The sequence below is a fragment of the Paroedura picta genome, chromosome 11 (assembly GCF_049243985.1).
Source record: "Paroedura picta isolate Pp20150507F chromosome 11, Ppicta_v3.0, whole genome shotgun sequence".
Taxonomy (NCBI): Eukaryota; Metazoa; Chordata; class Lepidosauria; order Squamata; family Gekkonidae; genus Paroedura; species Paroedura picta.
Window position 1 is genome coordinate 11,424,756 of NC_135379.1, and position 22,116 is coordinate 11,446,871.

Below are 22,116 nucleotides of genomic sequence, written 5' to 3' on the forward strand. Positions count from 1 at the left end.
GGATTTTGGAAGCACAGCAGAACCAGTGCAATGTACCTAGCAGAACCTGGTATCAATGTGGCAATGCTAATTCAATCATAATTCAAGTGAGGGGAGCATGTAAAATGTACAAGGTACCCAACAGAATGCTTAGCAGAATCCAATGCTTCTTGCATTACAAGCTTAAAATGTCGGGTCTCAAAGTACAGATTCCTCAATCCAAGCAAAGGGGGGGGGAATTTAGCAAACTCTGTGCAAGAAAATGGGAAGTGAACACAAAGGAACTCCAGAAAAGTTTTTTTTGGGGGGGACCCTCTTGAAACTGACATGACTAATTTGAAACTGACAAGAGTGTTTCCAAGGTTGGAGGATTGCTCAGCCCCCTCCTGGTTGCTTTGAAGTTTGGTAAACATTTTGTTTGAGTCCAGATAGTGTGTTTGGAAACGTATCCATTAAAAAAAACAGCACCAACCCCAGTAACTATTTGAAAGTTTATGGAAAGTTTGTGTTGGTCGACCTTCCATGATCTCCAGTTCACAAACCATGAATGGGCCAAAATTTGCCTCAAACTTTATTTCGTGAGCTGGCTTGTGCCCAGCACTAGACATGACAACAGCATGAAATCCATTACCGCTGTTTTTCATTTCTTCAGACAGCCATACTTTTAAAATGAATGACTTTGTTCAAAGTGCTGACTGACATGTTCCTGCCTTTTTGAAACTTAAAATGTGTTTAGGTACTTTAATGCATCTGGCCATTACACATGAATATTTCAGAACATCTTTTGTTGATCATGAAGTCTGGCAAAATTCTTGAAAATGCATTTTTGTCTTACCAATATAGACATGATTGAAGGTAGCAACATTCCAGAGTGGGGAAATAGATTTCTTTATTAAGGTTTGCACAGTTAATCTACAACCATACTGAAATAATAGGCGTGCTGATTTTCATAGCACAATTTTAATAGAAGGTATGTTAGGCTTGAGGCATAGCAAAAATGATAAAGATGTTTTAGGTCTGCGCAGTTTTGCATAATATATATAAACAGGCTAAGTGATCGCTTATGAAAATTTGTGCCACCATTTTTATCACAAGTTTCATTAGCCTAATTATACCAATTGACAAAACTCAGTTGCATATATTAATATTCTCACTCTGTATCTAATCTAATCTAAATTATAATGAATTATAAGGCTGAAAATAAGCAGCTAATGTTTTGTTTTATTGATGTCTAAACAGCCCAAATTAATATACATCTTTCCTTTGAAGATATGAACACCCTTCAACTGCCATTGAGGTGTCTGAACTCTGAGGATGATCATATTATATCCTAATAAAAATGAACATTGTAAACCACAATATTGCACTGGTTATGCCAATATGGAACTCAGGCATCACTGGCCATTGTGCATTGGCAGAGAACAGAAAACAAAAAAATAGTTATGACCTAGAAGGTTGAATGTCTATGAACTAGTCCCCAAGTTACAAAAATATGTGAACATTTATTCTGCTCAATTAAAAAAAAACACTTTGAAAAGTTATCTTATAAATTTTACAATCTTAGGTCTTAGACCTTCTTAGACCTGATGTGTTTTGACCCTCACTGGGTCTTCCTTAAATATCTAATTAAGACACCCATACAATGATAAAATATCAAATACATAAAGCAGCCAGTTAAATGAATGAATGAATGAATGAATGAATGAATGATTGAATGAATGAATGAATGAATGAATGAATCGGACTTACCTTTTAGGGTGACAAAATCAATGGATCCAATGGAAAATGTCCATTTATCAGTCAATAGTTCCCTCTTTTATGCTGCCAAGAAATTCTGTTCTATGCCCATGAAATTAGTCCATGTACAAAGGAAGGTGTGCCAGTATGATTTTGCATGGGCTAAAACTCAGCTGTAACTGAAATTAGGAATACATAATAATTGAAATAATCACCTTAAAACTTAAGTAGGTATGCTTTGGCACTAATTTTTTTTTTTACAGTTTTCAGAGAGAGATTAAAAGTTAGGCTTAGGCACTCTCTAAAGCAGGGGTAGTCAAACTGCGGCCCTCCAAATGTCCATGGACTACAATTCTCATGAGCCCCTGCTAGCATTCGCTGGCAGGGGCTCATGAGAATTGTAGTCCATGGACATCTGGAGGGCCGCAGTTTGACTACCCCTGCTCTAAAGAGATAATAAATTTTAGGATAGATTCAAATGCGGCTGTGTTTGGATGCCGTGACACAGTTTAATAATGTAACAGGATTAACTTTTGCTTATATATTCCTACTGTTATGATGGTCAGTTCTTAGTCTGACGAAGAGCGCTTGCACTCGAAAGCTCACAACTTGAATAAATCTTTTGTTGGTCTTAAAGGTGCTACTGGACTCTGATTTTATTGAATAAAATTTAGGGTTAGGCCAAATTATGTGAGATATAGGAGAGACATACGGGTTTCTTTTCAGTTCAAAGCCACTGCTATTATCAGCGATGTGGAATTCCAAGTACAACTATGGAACTGGAGGAACAGGGTGGGAAGACGGCAGCATTAAGACCCAGTTTGTTATCCAGAACTCAAATGAGACAGATAGAACTTGAAGATGCAACAGTTTAAGAAGGATATTGACAAGTTGGAATATGTTCAGAGAAAGGCAACTAGGATGGTTGAATCCATGGCTTAAGGGAAAAGGTTGAGAGAGTCGGGTATGTGTCACTTAGAGAAGAGGAAGGCAAAAGGTTATAAAATAGCTGTTTAACTATAAAAAGGCTAGATATGTTGAAGAGGTGAGCCAACTTATTTACTGCAGCTTTAGAGACAAGAACTAGGAGCAATGGATTCAAATAACATGAAAGGAGGTTCCATAAATATTAGAAAGTATTTTCTGGCAGTGAGGGCATGTTCCTAGATGGAATAGGCCACCTCAGACGGTGGTGGAGTCTCCTCCGTTGGAAGCTTTTAGGAGGAAGTTAGATGAGCACCTGTCAGGAGTGTGTGGTTTTTAAGTCCCTGAGAAGTTGGGAGGCTGGACTGGATGGCCCTTTGTGGTCTCTTCCAGCTCTGTGTGATTATGATTTTGAAGACACGGGAGCATAGAGGAATCTTCATGTTCAGAGATCATGTGCCTCTATATGACCATTTATGCACTGGGAGCTTCACTGCCCTAGCTCTCATGCAGGAGTACAAGTCGGGGGCGGATGAGGTGCACCGGGCCAAATGCTCCCCCATGTGGGTGCAGAAAGAGGTGGGGCAACCGGCCACGACTAAAACTCCAGCCTTTGGTGGGCACTGGGTCACAATAGATGAGGGCAGGTGCCTTCTCACCTTGTTCACACACTTCTTAGACGAGTCTATCTGGCTTCTGTGGGAAGCAGGATGCGGGACAAAGGGGAGCCACGGGCCTGATCCAGCAAGATTCTTGCTATCTTGTGCAATGATTATTCCGAATACTAACTTGATTATTTTTATGTTCTAGAACGCTGGGACTGTTAGTAAAGCGATTAGAGAAAGGTGGGAAAGCAGAGCAAGAAAACCTCTTTCATGAAAATGACTGCATCGTCAGAATTAATGATGGAGACCTCCGCAATAGGAGATTTGAGCAGTAAGTGTAACTTTATCGTCTATTGCAGGGGTAGTCAAACTGCGGCCCTCCAGACGTCCATGGACTACAATTCCCAGGAGCCCCTGCCAGCATTTGCTGGCAGGGGCTCCTGGGAATTGTAGTCCATGAACATCTGGAGGACCACAGGTTGACTACCCCTGGTCTATTGCATTTCTTAAACTTTAGCCATTGCATGTGGTAGTAATTTGGAGAAGTAAAATGTTGAAGAACAAAGTACCTTAGTGCAGGGGTAGTCAACCTGTGGTCCTCCAGATGTCCATGGACTACAATCCCCATGAGCCCCTGCCAGCAAACGCTGGCAGGGGCTCATGGGAATTGTAGTCCATGGACATCTGGAGGACCATAGGTTGACTACCCCTTCCTTAGTGAGTCTCTTTTGTGAAAGGAGTTGTTAGTTCACTACTGCATTGCTTTAATTACCTAGTTTACAAAGTTACAAGTTAATGAGTGCTATTATGTTATGTGTCAACTGGTATCTTCCCCTCTGATTATTTTGTTCCGATTTCCTCATTATTATTTTTATTTATTTATTATTTCGACTTATTGCCCGCCACTCCCATAGCTGGCTCGTGGCGGGTGACAGTTGTCCGTGTTAAAAGCCCTGTTAAAACCACATTAAAACAATTCCAGACATTCATCGGTATAAGAACAGACTTTTAAAACATTTAAAAACCATGGCGGTCTGCAACCCACTAACCCCCCAAAAATCTAGTACAGGAGTGAGTAAACCCACCAAAAATCTAGTACAGGAGCGAGTAAACACTCACATAGCGGGTGTTTACGTTCTTAACACTGGGGGGGCCATCAGATCTTCCTCGCCATGCCATTGTTTCCCTTCTCCCACTTATATTGAATGACTCAGGTTGTTCATTATTAGAAATATAAAAGCTTCTTTGGTTTAGCACCACTTTACCATAGGAGCCACTGTATCTGCGCTTAAAAAAAAATTTTGCATTTCAAATGTGCTTGTACGCATGATGCTGAAATTGTCCTGAAGAAGTCGAGAAGCTTATAAATGGTTTCAGAGAAAGCCAGCGCTTTTTGTTATTTTTGATGAAATATGCTAGTCCATGTGAATATTTCCAGGAAAATCTGTATTAAAAAGGAAAAATAAAAGTTGTCCAGCTCACACAGCAGGGAATTCCTAAGCAGAATACAGATTGTTCTCTGAGAAATCAGTTTGCAGTATTACTTTTTATAATCTTTTGATTGGTAATTAAACTAAACCATGCTAGTTCTAATCTTCCCGGCAGTAATTTCAATACAGAGACTCATGGAATAAGCTGCAAGTATATTCTGGAGTTCCAGTAAACACAGCAGTGATGTGGGGGAGGGGTATGGATGTCGCACATGCACTTTGTTCAATCCAAACAACAGTAATTTTGTTTTGTTTAATTTAACATGAACAGTTTAAAGGGAATAGAGGTAGCCTGGATTGCGTCCAATTTTATCTGTCGGTTATTATTTGTTGGGCAGCACTGGGAGAGCTCATTATAGATAATACTATACCAGTGTTTAGGTACGGATCTCTTAATCACCACTTGTGTTGGAAAATGACTTTCACTTTCATGATCATACCAACTAGTGGTAGATAAGTTAAAATATCTACCACGTCTGTTTGCTACTCTTTTATTAACAATGTCTTTGCCTAGACAAGTAGACTCACTACAGAAAATATTAAACCTTCTCATAGGAAAGGACAAAAAGACCATTTAATATTTATGATTCTGAAGCCATATATACCTGCTAAACTACAGCTTCTATGAAACATGTCCTCATTTTTGATATTTTGTGTGACAGAGATTTAGGGAGAATGATATGGGAAGCCATAAGGTATGTAATGCTTTAGAATAATACTTTGGTTAATAATCAACGATACTTTAATGATATATTAATTAAGGAAAATAAATTAAATTGTATTGACAATAGAAATATACTTCAGCAGCAAAGACATTTATAATGGATCACTTCAAAAAAAAAAGCCTAATCATTTAGTTTACAGTTCAATTTCAACAATATGTCTGTCATTTCATGATGCCTAATTAACATCAGTAATTATGCTTGTAATGTCTTCTCGTCTGACAGTCTTAATTTGCTAATTTCCCATTCATTCTGAAACCTAGAGCACAGCATATGTTCCGTCAAGCCATGCGCACTCCCATTATCTGGTTCCATGTAGTTCCGGCAGCAAAGAAAGAACAGTATGAACAGTTATCACAAAGCGAGAAGAACACGTACTACTCCAATCGGTTTAGCCCAGATTCCCAGTATATTGACAATAAGAGTATTAACCACTCTGGACTTCACACGTTGCAAAGAATACCCCGCATGAGCAATCAAGGAGACCAGATGGACTCTTACTCACAGCTACCTCATAGTGCGAATTCATCAGGAAAACCACCCTTGGGCCTGTCTCCGTCACCTCAAAAAGTTCTCACGTCTACTTCAACCAGTGGCTACAACACTAAACGGATAGGGAAGAGGCTCAATATACAGCTGAGGAAAGGTAAGAAGCATGTGTCGATATCCCTTTTCTTTTTAACTGGTGCATAAAAAGGTAAAGGTATCCCCTGTGCAAGCACTGGGTCATGTCTGACCCTTGGGGTGACGCCCTCTAGCCTTTTCATGGCAGACTTAATACGGGGTGGTTTGCCAGTGCCTTCCCCAGCCAGTGCCTTCCCCATGGTGCATACAACTGGTGCATGCAAATGTACATTTCAGCAGGCCTTTTCATACCTGGAAAGACACAGGTACGGGCCTAACCCACACGCTTCCCAACATGCAGCTGTTTTCACCCATGACCATATAGAACTTGCAAGTCAAGTTTGCAGTGGGTAGATTATGCAGGACAGTCATGTGTGCAAAACAAAAGAGTTTAAATGGCTTTCATGATTTGAAATGTTAATAGTTTTATTAAAGGGTACTTTATAACTGAAAGTAACCGGAGAGTAACAGCCAGGACGCAAAGAACTCTTAACCTGGTTCTGTGAACTCAAAGAAGGCTTTGGAGTTGTTTGTTCCTAAAACAGCAGCCCCCTCCTGCTGCCTGGGAAACCACTTTTAAAAATGAAAAGAGTTTCAAATGCTGTTTGTGATCAAGGCCTTCGAGCCAGTGATTCAAAGGCTCCAAAACCTCAGCAATTCCCCTGGGCTAGCACAAAACCTCTTGCATTTCTTATATCGGACACCTTCAGTTTCCAAGAATCTGGATGGAACATTTTTCAAGTGAGCTAGTGTGGTGGTGGTGGTAGTGATTTTAATGATAACAAATCTATACCCGATAGGTGAGTTGTGAGAAAAAGGATAATTAGTGGGTAGAAATGCCTACTTTCTTTACGTGTGGGCATAATAACATCTATAAACCCCATGCACTACTCATGATATCTGTAAACAGCTTGATAAGCACTTACTTATATATATAGCGTATATATTTATGAAAAGCCAGGTATTTTGTTGTGATGAAGTAAGAAAGAATAGCTCTTGCCACACTGTCTCTTCTTTAGAACTGCTGGCAAGCGGCACCTTTTTATTTATATCACATTTAATGGCCGTGTTTAGTGCCAATCATATTTGTTAATTAACATATATTTTTCTCCTGGAACTTGTCAAAGGGGATTCCCACTGGGCCTTAAATAATGATTAAAGTTGTTGTTTTTCCCTTCACCCCTGTGATGTTGCTGATTTTTTTGTAAACTTCATGTGAACTACCAGATTGCTTGTTTCTGGTTGCTGAGTTTTAAGCTCTACAAACTTGGATGACATAAGGTTGAGTTGACAGTTAGCTTCTGTTGTTGATGCGCTTTCAAAAATACTTAAGGCCATCAGCTTAAGATAAGATGATTTGGGGGGTGGGGGTGGGGGGGAGTCCTAGCCGAGTGAGAAATGGCCGTACTTCCAAATACAAACTCGGTGACTACAGTGGTTTACCAATTTTTCATCTTTAATGGAATCGATCAAGAGGGAGACCTCCAAAAGACACCACAGGGAGATTACTCAGGCTTCTGATTTTCTCCGTCAGCAGTGGAGATAGTGCTCATACAGCTTATATAATTGCAGCAGTAATTTTGACTAAGTGGTGGACTAAATAGCATTTTATAGCTTCTCAGCAGTAAGTGCGAATCCTTGTGGCTCAAAGTGAATAAAAACATCCAAAATGAAATTCAAATCTGCAAATTTAGTTAGGACTCAAAGTTGCAAAGAGATTTCCGCACAACAGTTGGACTTGTACTTAGCTATCACAGGCGAGCCTGATCTTGTTAGATCTCAGAAGTTAAGCAGGGTCGGGTCAGCCACGATCAGTATTTGGAAGGGAGGCTACCAAGGAATACCAGGGTCTTGACACAGAGGCAAATTATGGAAAGCCGCCTTTTAAGGTCTCTTTTGAAAAAACCATGGGGTCACCATAAGTCAGCTTTACGGAAAAAGAATACAGAATACAGAGGAAGCTACCCAGTGGTGTGTTTTTTGCAGGTTTCCCTCCTGATTAAAAAATGGTAAACCACTCTAGTAACTGAGTTTGTAAGTAGAACACACTAAGGAATGAGCAAGGTGGCTCTCCCTGGGAGCCCATGAGTTCCCTGCGCCAGAGAGGGCTTCCTGTATGCAGAGAAGAGGGGCAGTTTGTTCTTCTCTGTTGCTTTGCAAGTCAGATGGCTTAATAAGAACACTGACAAACTGATTGGCATTAAAATTTTGGCCGCAGCCTTTAATCAACAAGTTGAGCATGGCCAGCATGGGAAGAGGTCAGGCCCTCTTGGGGTCAGCCGACCACAAGGCAGTTCAGTCGCAACCTGCCCCTCAATGGGTTACTCTGGCTGTACAGCCCATATCAACCCGGAAGTAATGGCAGGCAGGCTGGAAAGAATGGGAGGAGGCAACGGGGTGGTTTGGTGGTGGTTCTCTGTTCCGGCACTTCTCTCTCGCATGTAGTTATCCTTTCCCCTGGGTGTCCCTGAACAGAAAAGAAAAGCATTGGACAGGCTACAAAAGCAGTACCTTCCACATTTCAGTGTGCCTCAAGATGTGGAGGTGGGGCCTCAAAAGACCATACTGCCTCGGGGTCCTCCCTCCAAAGTAGCCATTTTCACCTGGGGAGATGATCTTTATATTCTGGAGATGAGCACACCAAATTTATTCTCACCTTAAACCAGACCATTCCTGGATTATAAATGGATTCATTCTACATTGTAAATCTGTTTTCATCAGTTTCCTGGGAAGCAGGAGCCTTGAAGCTTTTCTGCAGTTTTGCTACTTAAAATAAAGAGGATGTATGAAAGAAAAGTGTGAATATCTTCTGAACGGCATTTCCCCCCCTAAATGGGCCTTGTAGCCTGTCATTGGTCATCCCAATGACAATGTTCCTTTCTAGACTGGAGTACAGTGGTTTTCCATGATTTAGGTCAGGGGTAGTCAAATTGCGGCCCTCCAGATGTCCATGGACTACAATTCCCAGGAGCCCCCTGCCAGCATTCACTGGCAGGGGGCTCCTGGGAATTGTAGTCCATGGATATCTGGAGGGCCGCAGTTTGACTACCCCTGATTTAGGTGGTCACAAACTTAAAAAAAAATTGATTCTGAAACTAGGCAGGTGGTAACCTGAGTTGTAGCAGCAACACTCTGGAACTCTCTTCCCAGGGAGACTTGTCTGTCCCCTTCTGTTGCTGTCTTCTTCCAGGAGGCCTCCAGATTCCTGCACCCAGCACTAGTACTAACAGGGCTCTTTCGATCTCAGTGTTCCGCATTTAAATGTTGGATCCCCCTTTTAGTCTCAGTGCGTGCTATACCTTTGTGTTGTGGCTTTGGCTTATGAAACATGCTTTGTGATGCAAACAGGCAGGATTCCCCTTTTGTGCCAATGGCCTCTTATTGTTATTGTTTGCCGCAGAAAGACCGTTTTATGCCTCAGTTCTCATTTGATTAGGCCGAGAAATGTGCATGTGGAGCAACAAACGAAGCAGAGCGCTTAAGTAGACCCCCAAGTAGTTTATTATAAATAGGAGCCGAGCGGAGACGTTGATTGTCTTTGATTATTTTTAATGAAGGATATTATAAATACAACTGTCTTTACGGAAAACCTCGCATACGTGCCGTCCCCCCTCCCCGCTATCGGGCAGCACTTACTTTGTCAATTACCGTCATTAGATTAAAATTTCCTTGCGGGGCGTACTAATGTGGGTGCACGCACACACGTGCTTGCCATCATCATGAAATCTCCCTTATTGTGTCCGTCTGTTTGGGGAAATGATTTAGAGTGAACAAATGGCCTTTATTAGATATAGAAGCCAAAGTGAGTGGCTCCCCTTATTAAAGCCGTTCTTTTTGCAGGCTGCGTGCGAACTGTGTCCCCAGCCGATGACAAAGTGGGAGAGTCCCCCCAAGTTACGAGGCTTGCTTCCGTTATGATTTCTTAATATTTATTGCCATTTTGGCATTTTCAAATAACTTGATCTTTCGTAGGAATTAGCTGTTTAATAAAGTCAGGAGAGAAGGTCAGTAATATGCTTCTGTCAATGCAGAATGTTTGTTGGCTTTTTTCCTAAATGAAAATTGATATCTATTTATCTTTGGTTAAAGGTCGGGGCTTGAATGGCTGGCATACAGATTTAGAGGTTATTGAGGACGGGTCTAATATGACTAGGTTTTTGCAGTTCACATATATTAAAGGCTTCATTTCTGCAGCAGTTCTGCATCCACAATGGGCCCCTTCGTGCGCTTTAATTTCTAGCACACAAAATAAACTATGTATAGGCAATAGCATGCATATTGGAAATTACGGTGTTTGAATGGATTGCTTTTCTTAGTTATTGTTGCCCGGCGTAAGCATAATATTATCCTGATTTATTTCCCCTTTACATTTTGCCTCCTTACTTTTATGGTTCAACTATGATTTAGTGGTAGCATTCATATCTCTCCTGTTGGAAACTGGGCTTTGAAGCAAGTTTGCAACATTCATTAGGAGAAAATAGGATTAACCTAAAACCATGGTGGATGTCACTCTTGAAGCAATCTACATCCACAGCCTAGTCTTAGTAGCACAGGAGCCCCATTCTAGTGTCTTACGTTGGCCAGATCGTGAATGTCAAGTAGCTTCTGCGTGGCTGAATTTAAGATATTCCAGCTTCTCTGTGACCTCTTATGCACAGCGGCAGTCATGCCACGTTCCATTGCGGCGGGGCAAAAAGCCCTGCCATTCTCCAAAAGCCCGGCTCCTCTGATTTTGCACTGGGCTAGCCCAACCTAGCCCTCGCCTGTGTCCACAGCAGACCCAGGAACGTGGAAGAATCCATGTTTTCTTAACGCAGGTCTTCCAAGGGCCTGCGTCAGGCCAGGGCTGGGATGGCAGCAACATCAAGCATAATCGGGGATGCTCCCCGAAGCCCTGTCGCCACCATCTTGAGCATTTCGGCCCGTGTATAAACGGTCTGTGAAGCACTGATCCTGCTTCTTATCCGCCTCCTCTGGGTACATGATCTAGGTAACCACATAATATTGGAAAGGAAGGACACATGCAAGGACTCCTATTTGAAACTAACCCATTGTCCCTGCAAGTGGGTAAAAGAGACAGAGAAGCCATTTTATCACTGACTGGTTTTTAGACATGGAGGACATGTCCTTTGCTTAGGATCACGCACAATGGCCCAAATTCTTTCAACAGCTTCATCAAACAGGCATCCCAAATACTTAGAGTAATTACATTGATTGCACATGCAGCTGCAGTAATTTCATTCTCAAATGACCAGTTCAGGTTCCTAACTGGTCATTTCCTCATGCAATTATTGTGATTGTCAGTGCACTATTTTGGAGGTGTGGATCGCCAATATAAAAGGATCTTAAAAATCATATCTTTTTTAGAACGATTGAAAAGGGTGTAATTAAAAAGAAATTAACTTAGTCATGATCCGCGTGACACAACAATGTGTGGTTTTTGCCAGCAGCAAGTAGTTTGTGTGTGCGTGTGCATAATGGACTATAATGAAGTGCATCAGACAATAGTATGTGTGTCTGATGAACAATTCACTAAATGACAGCAGATTTTCTGCAGTGGCACCTCATTGGGAAGAACAGCAGGAATAAAACGGGCTTTGTAGCCTTCACATCTTCGCTGTTGTCATTGCTCTACTATATATGGCACTGCTATCTTTTCTCAATTAAAAAAAAAAATCTTAAAAGTTGCAGACCATGTGTTTTATTGCTATGACACAAAACAAAAAGGAGAAAATGCCAGGTGATAAGTAATAGCCTTATTGTACAAAGACGCTATGTGTTCCGCCATGTAGGCTCCATCAGGAGAAATCAGAACAATCAGCTGATGATGGAACTCTCCATAGCAAATGAATTCTTCCTCGTGTGCCACCATCTTTCTAGTACTTTATCGCCGTACTGGAGAGGATATTCGTTTCCATGTTCAGCTTTTTGTTTCTTGTTGTCTACTGAGCAATCAATAAGCGTGGATGAAGAAGAAGAAGAAGAAGAGTTGGTTCTTATATGCCACTTTTCCCTACCTGAAGGAGGCTCAAAGCGGCTTACAGTCGCCTTCCCATTCCTCTACCCACAACAGACACCCTGTGGGGTGGGTGAGGCTGAGAGAGTGCTGATATCTCTGCTCGGTCAGAACAATTTTATCAGTGTCATGGCGAGCCCAAGGTCACCCAGCTGGTTGCATGTGGGGGAGCACAGAATCGGACCTGGCAGAAGTCCGCACTCCTAACCACTACACCAAACTGGCTGAGAAGAAAACGTTAGCAACATACATTCAGAGTTTTAGTTTGAGGAAACAGCTCTTAACATTCCCAGCAAATTCACTTGTCTTTAAGTTGTAAGTACGGTTGCGAATCTTGATTGCAGATAGGGATAACATTTCTTCTGGAATCATCTGTATTTAATCTACTTCTGATGGCTTTTGCATTGGCCTCAGAAGTAAGTCTCCCGGAGATGAATGCTGGGTTTTAAGACTCTTGAAATAATGTTTTACCACTAGAAATGCTTCTGGTATTTGTATCTAATATTTTAATCAACCAAAACTGAAGGACACTGAAGAACATTGCATTTATTTGTACACTGAAGGTCCACCCTAACAAAATGATTAGTACTGAGAGGGGAATAAAATGGAGGGGGGAGCTGAGAGTTGTCAAGTGTTAAGCAAGCAATATATTAGGCTCACCAATGTTAGCAGTAACATTCTTGTCTCTAGGAGGTCCCAGCAGTGAAAGCAAGTACAAAATTAATTAGACACAAAGCTGTGAAGAACATTAATTGCAACAATGTATCACCTTTTATGGTTCTCAAGCACTTGAGCTGAAAGAAGATGGGAACTTGGACAGGCTCCAGTTTGGCCTCCATGCAGACACAGCGAGATAATAATTGGTTAATGGATGAACACTGTGCAGAGGTACCTTCTAGCCATTCGCTGGGTGGTTCTTCCCATGGAGGAGGCACTTCAGCTGCCCGTGACTCCCATTTTTCACAAATGATTGGCATCTGAATAGCAACTTTGTTTGCACATGCAGCTTGGCTGTCAGGTTACACTAATTAATTCTGGTTTTAACTTAGAAACAACTCACACATTTAGAAATAGTGTGTGATGGAAAAGGGATGGGCACTGGGACTAGAGAGCCTTTCAAGTTCATCCCTAATGTTGTGCCTTATTTATTATTGCTTTCCCCCCGTCATGGATTCCAAGGATTCTAACCTGTATATGGTTCCGAGAGGAAATTCCATCCAGGTATGGACAGGACCCAGCTCTGATTAGCTTCAGTGAAGCTACTGTGTTATATAGCTATCCCCTTCCATAACAATTCAGCCCACCCTGTTTCCCCCCAAAATAAGACCTACTCCGAAAGTGAGACCTAGTGGTACTTTTTCATGCACTGCTTGTATAATCCCCCAAAATAAGACCTACCTCTAATTGGTCCTTAGAGCCAGAGCCAGAGCCAGGGCCGGCCTTAGGGGTGTTCTTCTAGGGCTGTTCGCGGTCATACAGGGCGCCGGGCCAGACAACATTAAAATCTGCAGCACATGTGTACGCTGCGCCGCTGTACCGCTTGTCTCCCAACCGGCAGCGATACACACTGAAGAGCCCTGCCCCTGCTCACTCAGCCTCTGTCAGCTCCGCCTACAATCCCAGAATAACCCGGCTTGACAGAAGCTGTGCCCTGCCTTTAAGGTATGATTTAATGGGGATCCGGGGGGGGGGGATGGAATACATGTAACATTTTTTTTGGACGTCAATAAATAAGACCTACCTGAAAATAAGCCCTAGTGCATTTTTTTTTGAACCCAAAATTAATATAAGACATTATTTTCGGGGAAACATAGGTTTCATGAGGTCATTGTAGGGCTTCCAAAAATGTATGTCCTTTCTAGTAAAATTATGTCATTCAGAGTGATACATCCTGCCGCGACGACAATATGGTCATTTGCTGAAAGACAGTGAAATACATTTCATTTAATAAAATAAAATAGCCACTTTTCTGAAGTTTTTGACATTTGTTTGTCAAATCTTACATTAACTGGGTTACAAAGGCTGCTTACCTGCCAAAGGGCCATACGAATATTCTCGGCATCTGGTATGCTTTGCTACATAGATTTCAAGATCTGGAAATAACTTGCAGGTACTTTGGGCAGAGGGGGAAAGGTGCAGTGAGCCTCATATGGATTCCCAGTGTTCACGCATGCCTTATGTTCTCATAGTTTTGCATATTTCCTTTCCATATATTAATACGTATGCAGCAGCGCAACCAAGCACTGGGGTTTGCCATATGTTTCAGCAACCTATTATAAATAATACATTGCTTGATGTTTTTTTTAAATATATACTTTAAATTCTGTATTTGCAAGGAGCACGGAGATATTTGGTCAGAAAAGAACACGGAAAGGCAGGAAGCTCACTGGGACACAAACCAGTCTGTGCACCAGGTATATGAAAACCTTTTTAGCGAATGACCCAGTCGATCCGTCACTGCATGGAAAAAGCTGGTCTTTAATGAAATTGATTAAAAACTACAGGGGAAGAGAAGTGTAGGAGACATGCTAGTCAAGTAGATGTCGGACACAAGATGGACAGGTCACTGGACGGGAAAAATGTTTTGGCCTTCCATAGTGATGAGCTGCTGACAGAATGGCATCTGGAGCCATTGTGTTAGGCAATGGCATGAGAACTACCAGGATGGGAAGGATGGTAGGCTGGTGCTACTGCTGGTGGTCCTCTAACTAGTAGCACCCATGGTGCTGGGAGTTGGAATTCCAATGCATGAGGTTTACATAGGTCACCATGAATCATGTTTGGGAGAAGGAAGCAGCCATTATTATGAGTTGCGCAAGACAGAGCCGTTGTATATACAGGAGGCAAGAAAAGGATACCAAACATGTCATTCTTGCTGGTCTCCACCACCACAATGTTCATTTTAGATATAAACCATTTTGATTACAATGAGAATTGATGTACATCATGTGGGTTATTATATTCCCATTTCTGCATCGTTTCTCATTAATGTCTCTCTGTAGGCCTGCCTCCGTAACCAGCATTCCTTTGAGAAAGGCCAGATTATCTGTAATCAAATTCAAGTTTCTTCTTCAGATAACTAGTTCAAATTCAAAAAGACATCCAAGCAGTTTTCTGCTTCTTGCCTACAAGGGTCACATTGTGGAAGTAATGCTTTCTTGTGAACATCATCACAAATGTGAGATTCTTGTACATTTTCCCCTTCTTTCCTTCTAGTATCAATGATCAGGAGGCAGGTGGCTGTAACTCAGTGCTGCGCATAACCAAGCTTTACTTTGCCAATTGGTGTTTAGTAGTGATCTTCTGTTTCCAGCCTGCCTCATTGACTTGCCTCTCATTGGAACAGTTGTCATGTTCAATGGTACATTTTCTGCGGAAGTCGCATGTGGCAAGTCTCCAGTTTCAACAGTGGGATGCTGTGTTCAAGCACTCCTGATTTACAGCCATGATTTTTAACAGGGTCCAGTAAAGGCTAGTCATTGATATGAACATGGCTGGGTCATTCCTAAATGCATGTACCTCTCCTATAGTCTGAAGAGCATGCACATATTAAGTTCTCGGTGTTTCCTTAAATTACTCGAAGCAGCGATTGGGAAAGGATATGACTCTCGCTGGAGTTTGTTTCCAGAAGAGATGCTGGATTTTTCGTATGAATCTTGGCAAAAGGCACCTGAGACTCGGTATACGTGAACCAGGTGTAAAATGAAAACTAGATCTTGGTGTGTGTAAGAAGAAGAAATCGCTGTTGAGTCACAACCCCATTCCCAAGGTGTTTCATGTAAGAGACCAGCCAAGGTGTTTTTACCATTGAGTTCCTTTGCATAGCAACCTCAGTCTTTCTTGGAGGTTTTTCATTCAGGTTCTAAGCATGGCCACCTCTGCTTCGCTCCCAAGCCCCATAGAGCTTAGGCTAAGCTGGGCTATAAGTTTGGGCAATTAAGCTGGGAAGCTAAGCAGAAGGATTCATGTTTTTCTCAATGTTTTGCACTTGGGTTTCCATAACTCAGTTTGGAAATGATAGCATAAGAATCAGCTCATCTACAAAGCAGCTAAGCCACAAATAAATAGCAGACTCTCAGGGTGAACTTTTATGGTTACAAGTGGAGGAGACATTCAAAAACTGATAGAGGTACCAGGCTTGGTCTAATGAAATTGACAGACAGGAGACAGGAGAAGCCAGAACTTTATCCTGCTGTGTTCTGTTTACCCAATGTTGACTTGGTTTTTAATTCAAACAGTAAAGCTGAAGGCGGGTGGCTTTTGAGCTTGGTGTGAAACTTTTCAAGAAATGGTTGGTTGTCCAGCTGGTTGAGGTTTGTAATCTTTGATAATTTTGAGGGGCTGTTGTTTATTAAAATGCTCACATTTATCATGATGACTTTAGTTGTGATGTTATGTTTCTTGTTAGTGGTCCAAAAATATGGGGGGGGGGGGGTTACGGTTTGCGTGTTTTTGCAATTTTTTTTTTGTTTAGGAAATCACAAACATCTGAGCACAAGAAACTGAGCAGCATTTTTTAAATCATTTGTGCAGGCACAGAAGGCCTAGGATTCAGCATCACTTCCAGAGATGTTCCTGTTGGTGGCTCTGCTCCAATTTACGTGAAGAACATCCTTCCAAGAGGCGCGGCAATTCAAGATGGGAGATTAAAGGCTGGCGACCGGCTCATTGAGGTGATGGAATGTTCCGGAACGGTTGAGAGTCCTTCAGTACTCTTCAGTAAAAAGTCTGCTTTTGTGAGGATGAACTGGCATTCCAGTGAGTCCTTCTCTCCCAGAACATTGCCTCCAGATCTATATGCTCTATGGATTATGAAATTAGTACTCTAGGTAGTGACTTCATGTCTTACTTTAACAACAAACAAGAGTCTCATTTTAACCTATAAAAAAACCCTTTTAATAAACACATAATGCATATTGAGAAAAATTGGTTATGATACTATTATATTAAGATTCAGCAATGTCATCTGCAGTAACACTCTTTACCACTGGTACTCCTAATTTATTTCGTATACAGTTCAATGGCTTGATGCTAGTACATGTCAGCTATTCTTTGAATTTAACGAAGTCTTTAAGCTTAGGGAAAAGAAATCTGTGTTTCTTTGTTTCTTATACACGGCAGGAATGAACATAGATTGGTAGATCCTAGTATGCAAATGTATCATCCTATATGACTGGGATAAGATGTGCATGTAGGTTATGCATTGAGTTGAGTTGTAAATATCACTATAAAAAGGCATTTAAATTTGGTAGAAACAGAGGGTGTGGGTGCCGAAGATGCTTATTCCACGGGACAGTCTAGAGGCGGCCCTGAAGTAGTCGGAAACAACTGACTGTGTGCAAACCAAGAGTACTTCCTTGCGGTGAGATGGGTGAGATATTTTTAGTGGCACAGAACAGCTGGATATGACCATCACGAGACTGTAATAGCATTCTTTGAGTTGCAGGATGGGTAATGCATGTCATTCTGTCCAATATAAAAACCTATCCATCTGCTCCCGTTTCTTTCCTTCCGTGTGGCTATTTTAAAAGATGGTAATTCTTTGTCAAGTTCTCAGTTGCAGGGAGCATTGCAAGGCCTGTTACGAAAATGACAAATTGTTCATCATTAAGTCTTATAATATTACAGCCAAGAGAATGGCTAATGACTCTGGGACACAATGCAAGAGAAGTGGTGGTAATGATATCTGAAGGGAAGGAGGAATGGGTGAAGGGTGGACTCGGGACAGAAGCTCCAGCTGGCAGAGGAAAAAGCAAAAGGTTGGACTTGGGTTGCCAGGCTCCTCCTCGCAACCAGGAGGGGATGGAGGGACTTTACCAGGAGTGGATGGGAGGCCCAGGCAATGTTCCAATGTGGCTTAGAAGTGATGCCATCATACAGCAATGTTGGGGTGGCATTCTGGTATTTGGGCAAAAACTCTATAGTGAATCTGACTTCTGCCATAGAGTTTTTGCCCAAATACCAGAATGCTGCCCTGATATCACTAGTAGGATTAAATCACTTCTGGGTCACATAGGAAGTGACCTTGACACATTGTTGCACTGTTGACCAGGCCTCATTGTTTTTCTGGATAAGTTCTCTCCCCTGCCCTCCACCAGCCAGCTGGCAAACCTAAGCTGGTTTGTATGAGGCCTTGAATTTGGTGAGATGTGGCAGTTATTGTGCTATGACTTCTAGGACCCCATCGTGAGTATGACTTCTAAATTCCCAGCACCATTATTTGAAAACTGCACCATTATTTGAAAAGTGAGTGTACCTGGAAAGGGGAATGATATTGGTATTTTTCACCTATTGTGGGAAGAGGCACATATACTAGCAAGAAGTGCAGAAAAGAACTAGTGTGTAAACACTAATGATTTGGGAAACAGAGATTGCAGATGTCAGGCACTTTGATTTGCCAGAGCATCTGGCTCTACCAAACCATTTGCCCGCACAGAATGGATTATTTCGCAACAGAGATATGGGCAGCAGGAGGGTGGCAAGAATGCCACATTCCATAGGTGGTAATCCTATTGTCCACAGAAATGTAGTGGTGGATCCAAGGCATTAAGTAAACTGCCAAATTCATTTACCATCAAGTTCTTGATTGAATAGTTCAGCAGTGGAATCGGCTGCCTAAGGAGGTGGTGAGCTCCCCCTCACTGGCAGTCTTCAAGCAAAGGTTGGATACACACTTTTCTTGGATGCTTTAGGATGCTTATGGCTGATCCTGCGTTGAGCAGGGGGTTGGACTAGATGGCCTGTATGGCCCCTTCCAACTCGATGATTCTATGATTCTATGAATCAAGCAAAATTAAAAAGAAAGTCTAATACATACCAGAAGACAGACATCTCTTTATTGTGGCAATAAAACTATGCTAGGGTTATTTTCCAAGTTGTTGTTGAGCTTAAATGGGGATGGGAGTTGCCAAATCCAGGTTGGGAAACTCCTGGGGAGTTGGAGATGGAGCCTAGAGAGGACAGGAGCATGATAAGACAACTAGCGGGGAGATGGAGAGTTGGAGTTATAACCCTGTCAGATGGTGGAAGGAACAGGATGGTGGAAGGAGGAGGGTTGTTCATGCAGTGGACAAGAGAGAGAAGCTTGAGGGAGACAATGGAGAAAGGAAAAGGACCAGCAGTTCTACATTAATGTTTGCCTGGGCCGGTGGTCAGGCTTCCTAGTTTGCCTCATTTGCTCCCATGAACAGTGGATACACTCTATAGAGACAAATGGGGATAGGAGGGAATCTCATTTAATGGGTAGTGATACAAGGTAGCCATATTGGTCTGCAATGGAACATGTTGTTTGGAATCCAGCTGGTCACTCACATCAAGGTGTTGCCTTAACAATTCTCCTAAAAGCCTATTAAAGCCCCGATGAGTTCCAGATTCAGACATGATTTCCATGATTGCTGACTCTTCAAAGTACACTATAGTGCATTCTGCATTTCTCTGTTTTCGCCTTTTCCCGACCTTGTGTGCAATGCTGAATATTGTCTTTGTCTTTATGAAAGAGAAGAAGATTGTTTTTTTCCCCCAGTGCACTCCCTCATTTTGTAAAGTATGTGTGTGTGTGTCTGTGTGTGTGTTTATTCACCCACCTAAGGTTAGAAGCAAGCTTAGTGTGACAGGGTTTGCTTCTATAACTCCTTCTTGCCTGTTTGATTGCTGTTGTAATAACCTGCTGAGCACCAAAGTCAAGGCAATTGTTCTTATAATTCTCCAGATCTGCTGTTATGCTTTTCAGCGACAACAACAATCCATGTTTTCTTTCCCCCCCTTCCTGCCCCCATCTGACAGGACATCACATTGTTCTCTGAGACGTCTCAGCAATAAATGTCACTGTTTCTTAGGTTTCTTCAGCCAGCCTCCTTAGCACCCTGATTTTTGCCCCCCACAGGAGTCTCAAAGCAGTTTACACTCGCCTACCCTTCCTCTCCCTACAACAGACACCCCTTGACATGTGAGAAACTGTGAACCCTCACAATAACCAGGAAAAGAAAGACTCAAACGGGTAGCCATGTTGGTCAGTTTGGTTTCTCCTTGTGTTTTTGTAAACTACACTGAATTCCAGGGGATTGATTGGCTGTTTTGACAAAGAATTATCATTGGCTGTATTTGGTTGTGTGACACAGCCTACTGATGTAACATAATTGATTTTTGCTGTATATTCCCTGTCATGTAAGGGGTTCTTAGTCTGAGGAAGAATGCTTGCACTAGAAAGTTCACACCCTGAATAAATCTTTGTTGGTCTTAAAGGTGCTACTGGACTTTATCAGGAAATAAAAGTGGTTTATTAAAGAGAAGACAATTAGCTCATCATGGGGTCCTTGCAAAGATTGGGGAACCCCAGACAAGGTCCCCTTTATCAACCATGAGCTCCCAGTCCCTCCCAACACTTTAGGTGCAAAACATCTGATGATGAGGTAGCCAAGTTCAAGTACCAGGAAAGGTAGTCACCTTAGCAATGAGGCTGGAGCTCAGTTTCTCCCACCTAGAGGGTGACACAGCAAGGAGGTTGTCACATTTCAAAGATACAACATCTGAAGGACTGTGGGAGCGTCCATCTAACATGGCAGTGAGACAAGCCAGAGTCTTAGCAACTCATAAAGCAGAGCTATGGCTAACATCTATCACAATTTTGACAGAGGTAGGTGAGGCTGAGAAAGCTCTGAGAGAACTGTGAATGGCCCAAGGTCACCCAGCTGGCTGCATGTGGAGGAGGAATGGGGAATCAAACCCGGTTCTCCAGATTAGAGATAGAGCCTCTTGTAGCGCAGAGTGGTAAGGCAGCTGTCTGAAAGCTTTGCCCATGAGGCTGGGAGTTCGATCCCAGCAGCCGGCTCAAGGTTGACTCAGCCTTCCATCCTTCCGAGATCGGTAAAATGAGTACCCAGCTTGCTTGCTGGGGGGTAAACGGTAATGACTGGGGAAGGCACTGGCAAACTACCCCGTATTGAGTCTGCCATGAAAACGGTAGAGGGCATCACCCCAAGGGTCAGACATGACCCGGTGCTTGCACAGGGGATACCTTTACCTTTACCTTTTAGGTGAGGCTGAGAGAGCTCTGAGAGAACTGTGAATGGCCCAAGGTCACCCAGCTGGGTGCATGTGGAGGAGGAATGGGGAATCAAACCCGGTTCTCCAGATTAGAGGCTGCCATGCTTAGCCACAACAGCATGCTGGCTCCCCATTGGGTGTCTTCTGCTGACTTGCTTTGCCTCACATAACCCTTTGTCCCTTTATGCTCACTAACTGCATTCCTAACTCTGCCGTATGGCTAAGTATAGAAATATCCCCATGGTTTTCTTTGACGGGGGCTCATTGGAGCTTCTAAGTCTATCATTCAGTGATGGTCACTCAATCTCCCACAGTTTCAAATGAGCCACTGTGCACATTGAAGATGGCAAGCAAACAAGAACAAATCTCAGGACATCTGGCATTTTTTCAGAGGATAGGGGGAAAGGAGAACTGGTTTGTTGTCTAAATTAAGGTGGCTTCAACGTGCGACTGTGTCTAGATATATTCTGTGGCTGCATGCTTATTGATATGTTTTAAAGCCTCAGGATTCTGGGGACCTGTACACATTTAAGAACTCCAAGAACAATCAAGGGCAATAGCATGTATCCTTAGCAGCATGGAATGTAGAAATGCAGCACAGAGTAGCAGAAAAGTAGCCCAACTCCAAACTTGCCGTTCAGTATCGGGTAGCATAAGCAGTACCGTAAAAAGAATAAAAGCAGCACCAGCAAAAGTAGTATAGCATTGAGATAAACAAAAAAGTCGAAGTAACAATAAAGCTTTAATCTTGCACTTGAAAGTCATACCTTTCAGTGCCAGGAAGATGGTTACAGAAAGGGGATGCAAGAAATTCGGTGTCTCCCCGCAGATGGTGAATGGTGTCACCTCTGAATGCAATCAGAAGAAGTAGCCATTGGGATGGTGGTGTTGAAGTCTTCCAGCCTATAGTAAATGCTGGCTTTAAAACCCTTGTGGGCCTTATTTTCAATTAAGGAAATGACATCATTAAATTAGCT

At 42.3% G+C, this 22,116-nt stretch overlaps 1 protein-coding gene across 3 annotated transcripts in view; it reads left to right on the top strand.

Moving 5' to 3' along the window:
* The window catches only part of PARD3 (par-3 family cell polarity regulator), a 550,919-nt gene that overhangs the window by 304,995 nt on the left and 223,808 nt on the right, over positions 1–22,116 (top strand). For all 3 annotated transcript variants that reach the window (XM_077303562.1, XM_077303560.1, XM_077303561.1), the window contains exons 8-10: positions 3,451–3,576; positions 5,721–6,103; positions 16,631–16,770. In XM_077303562.1, the coding sequence (XP_077159677.1) occupies positions 3,451–3,576; positions 5,721–6,103; positions 16,631–16,770 (649 nt within the window). The remainder of the gene's footprint in view (positions 1–3,450; positions 3,577–5,720; positions 6,104–16,630; positions 16,771–22,116) is intronic.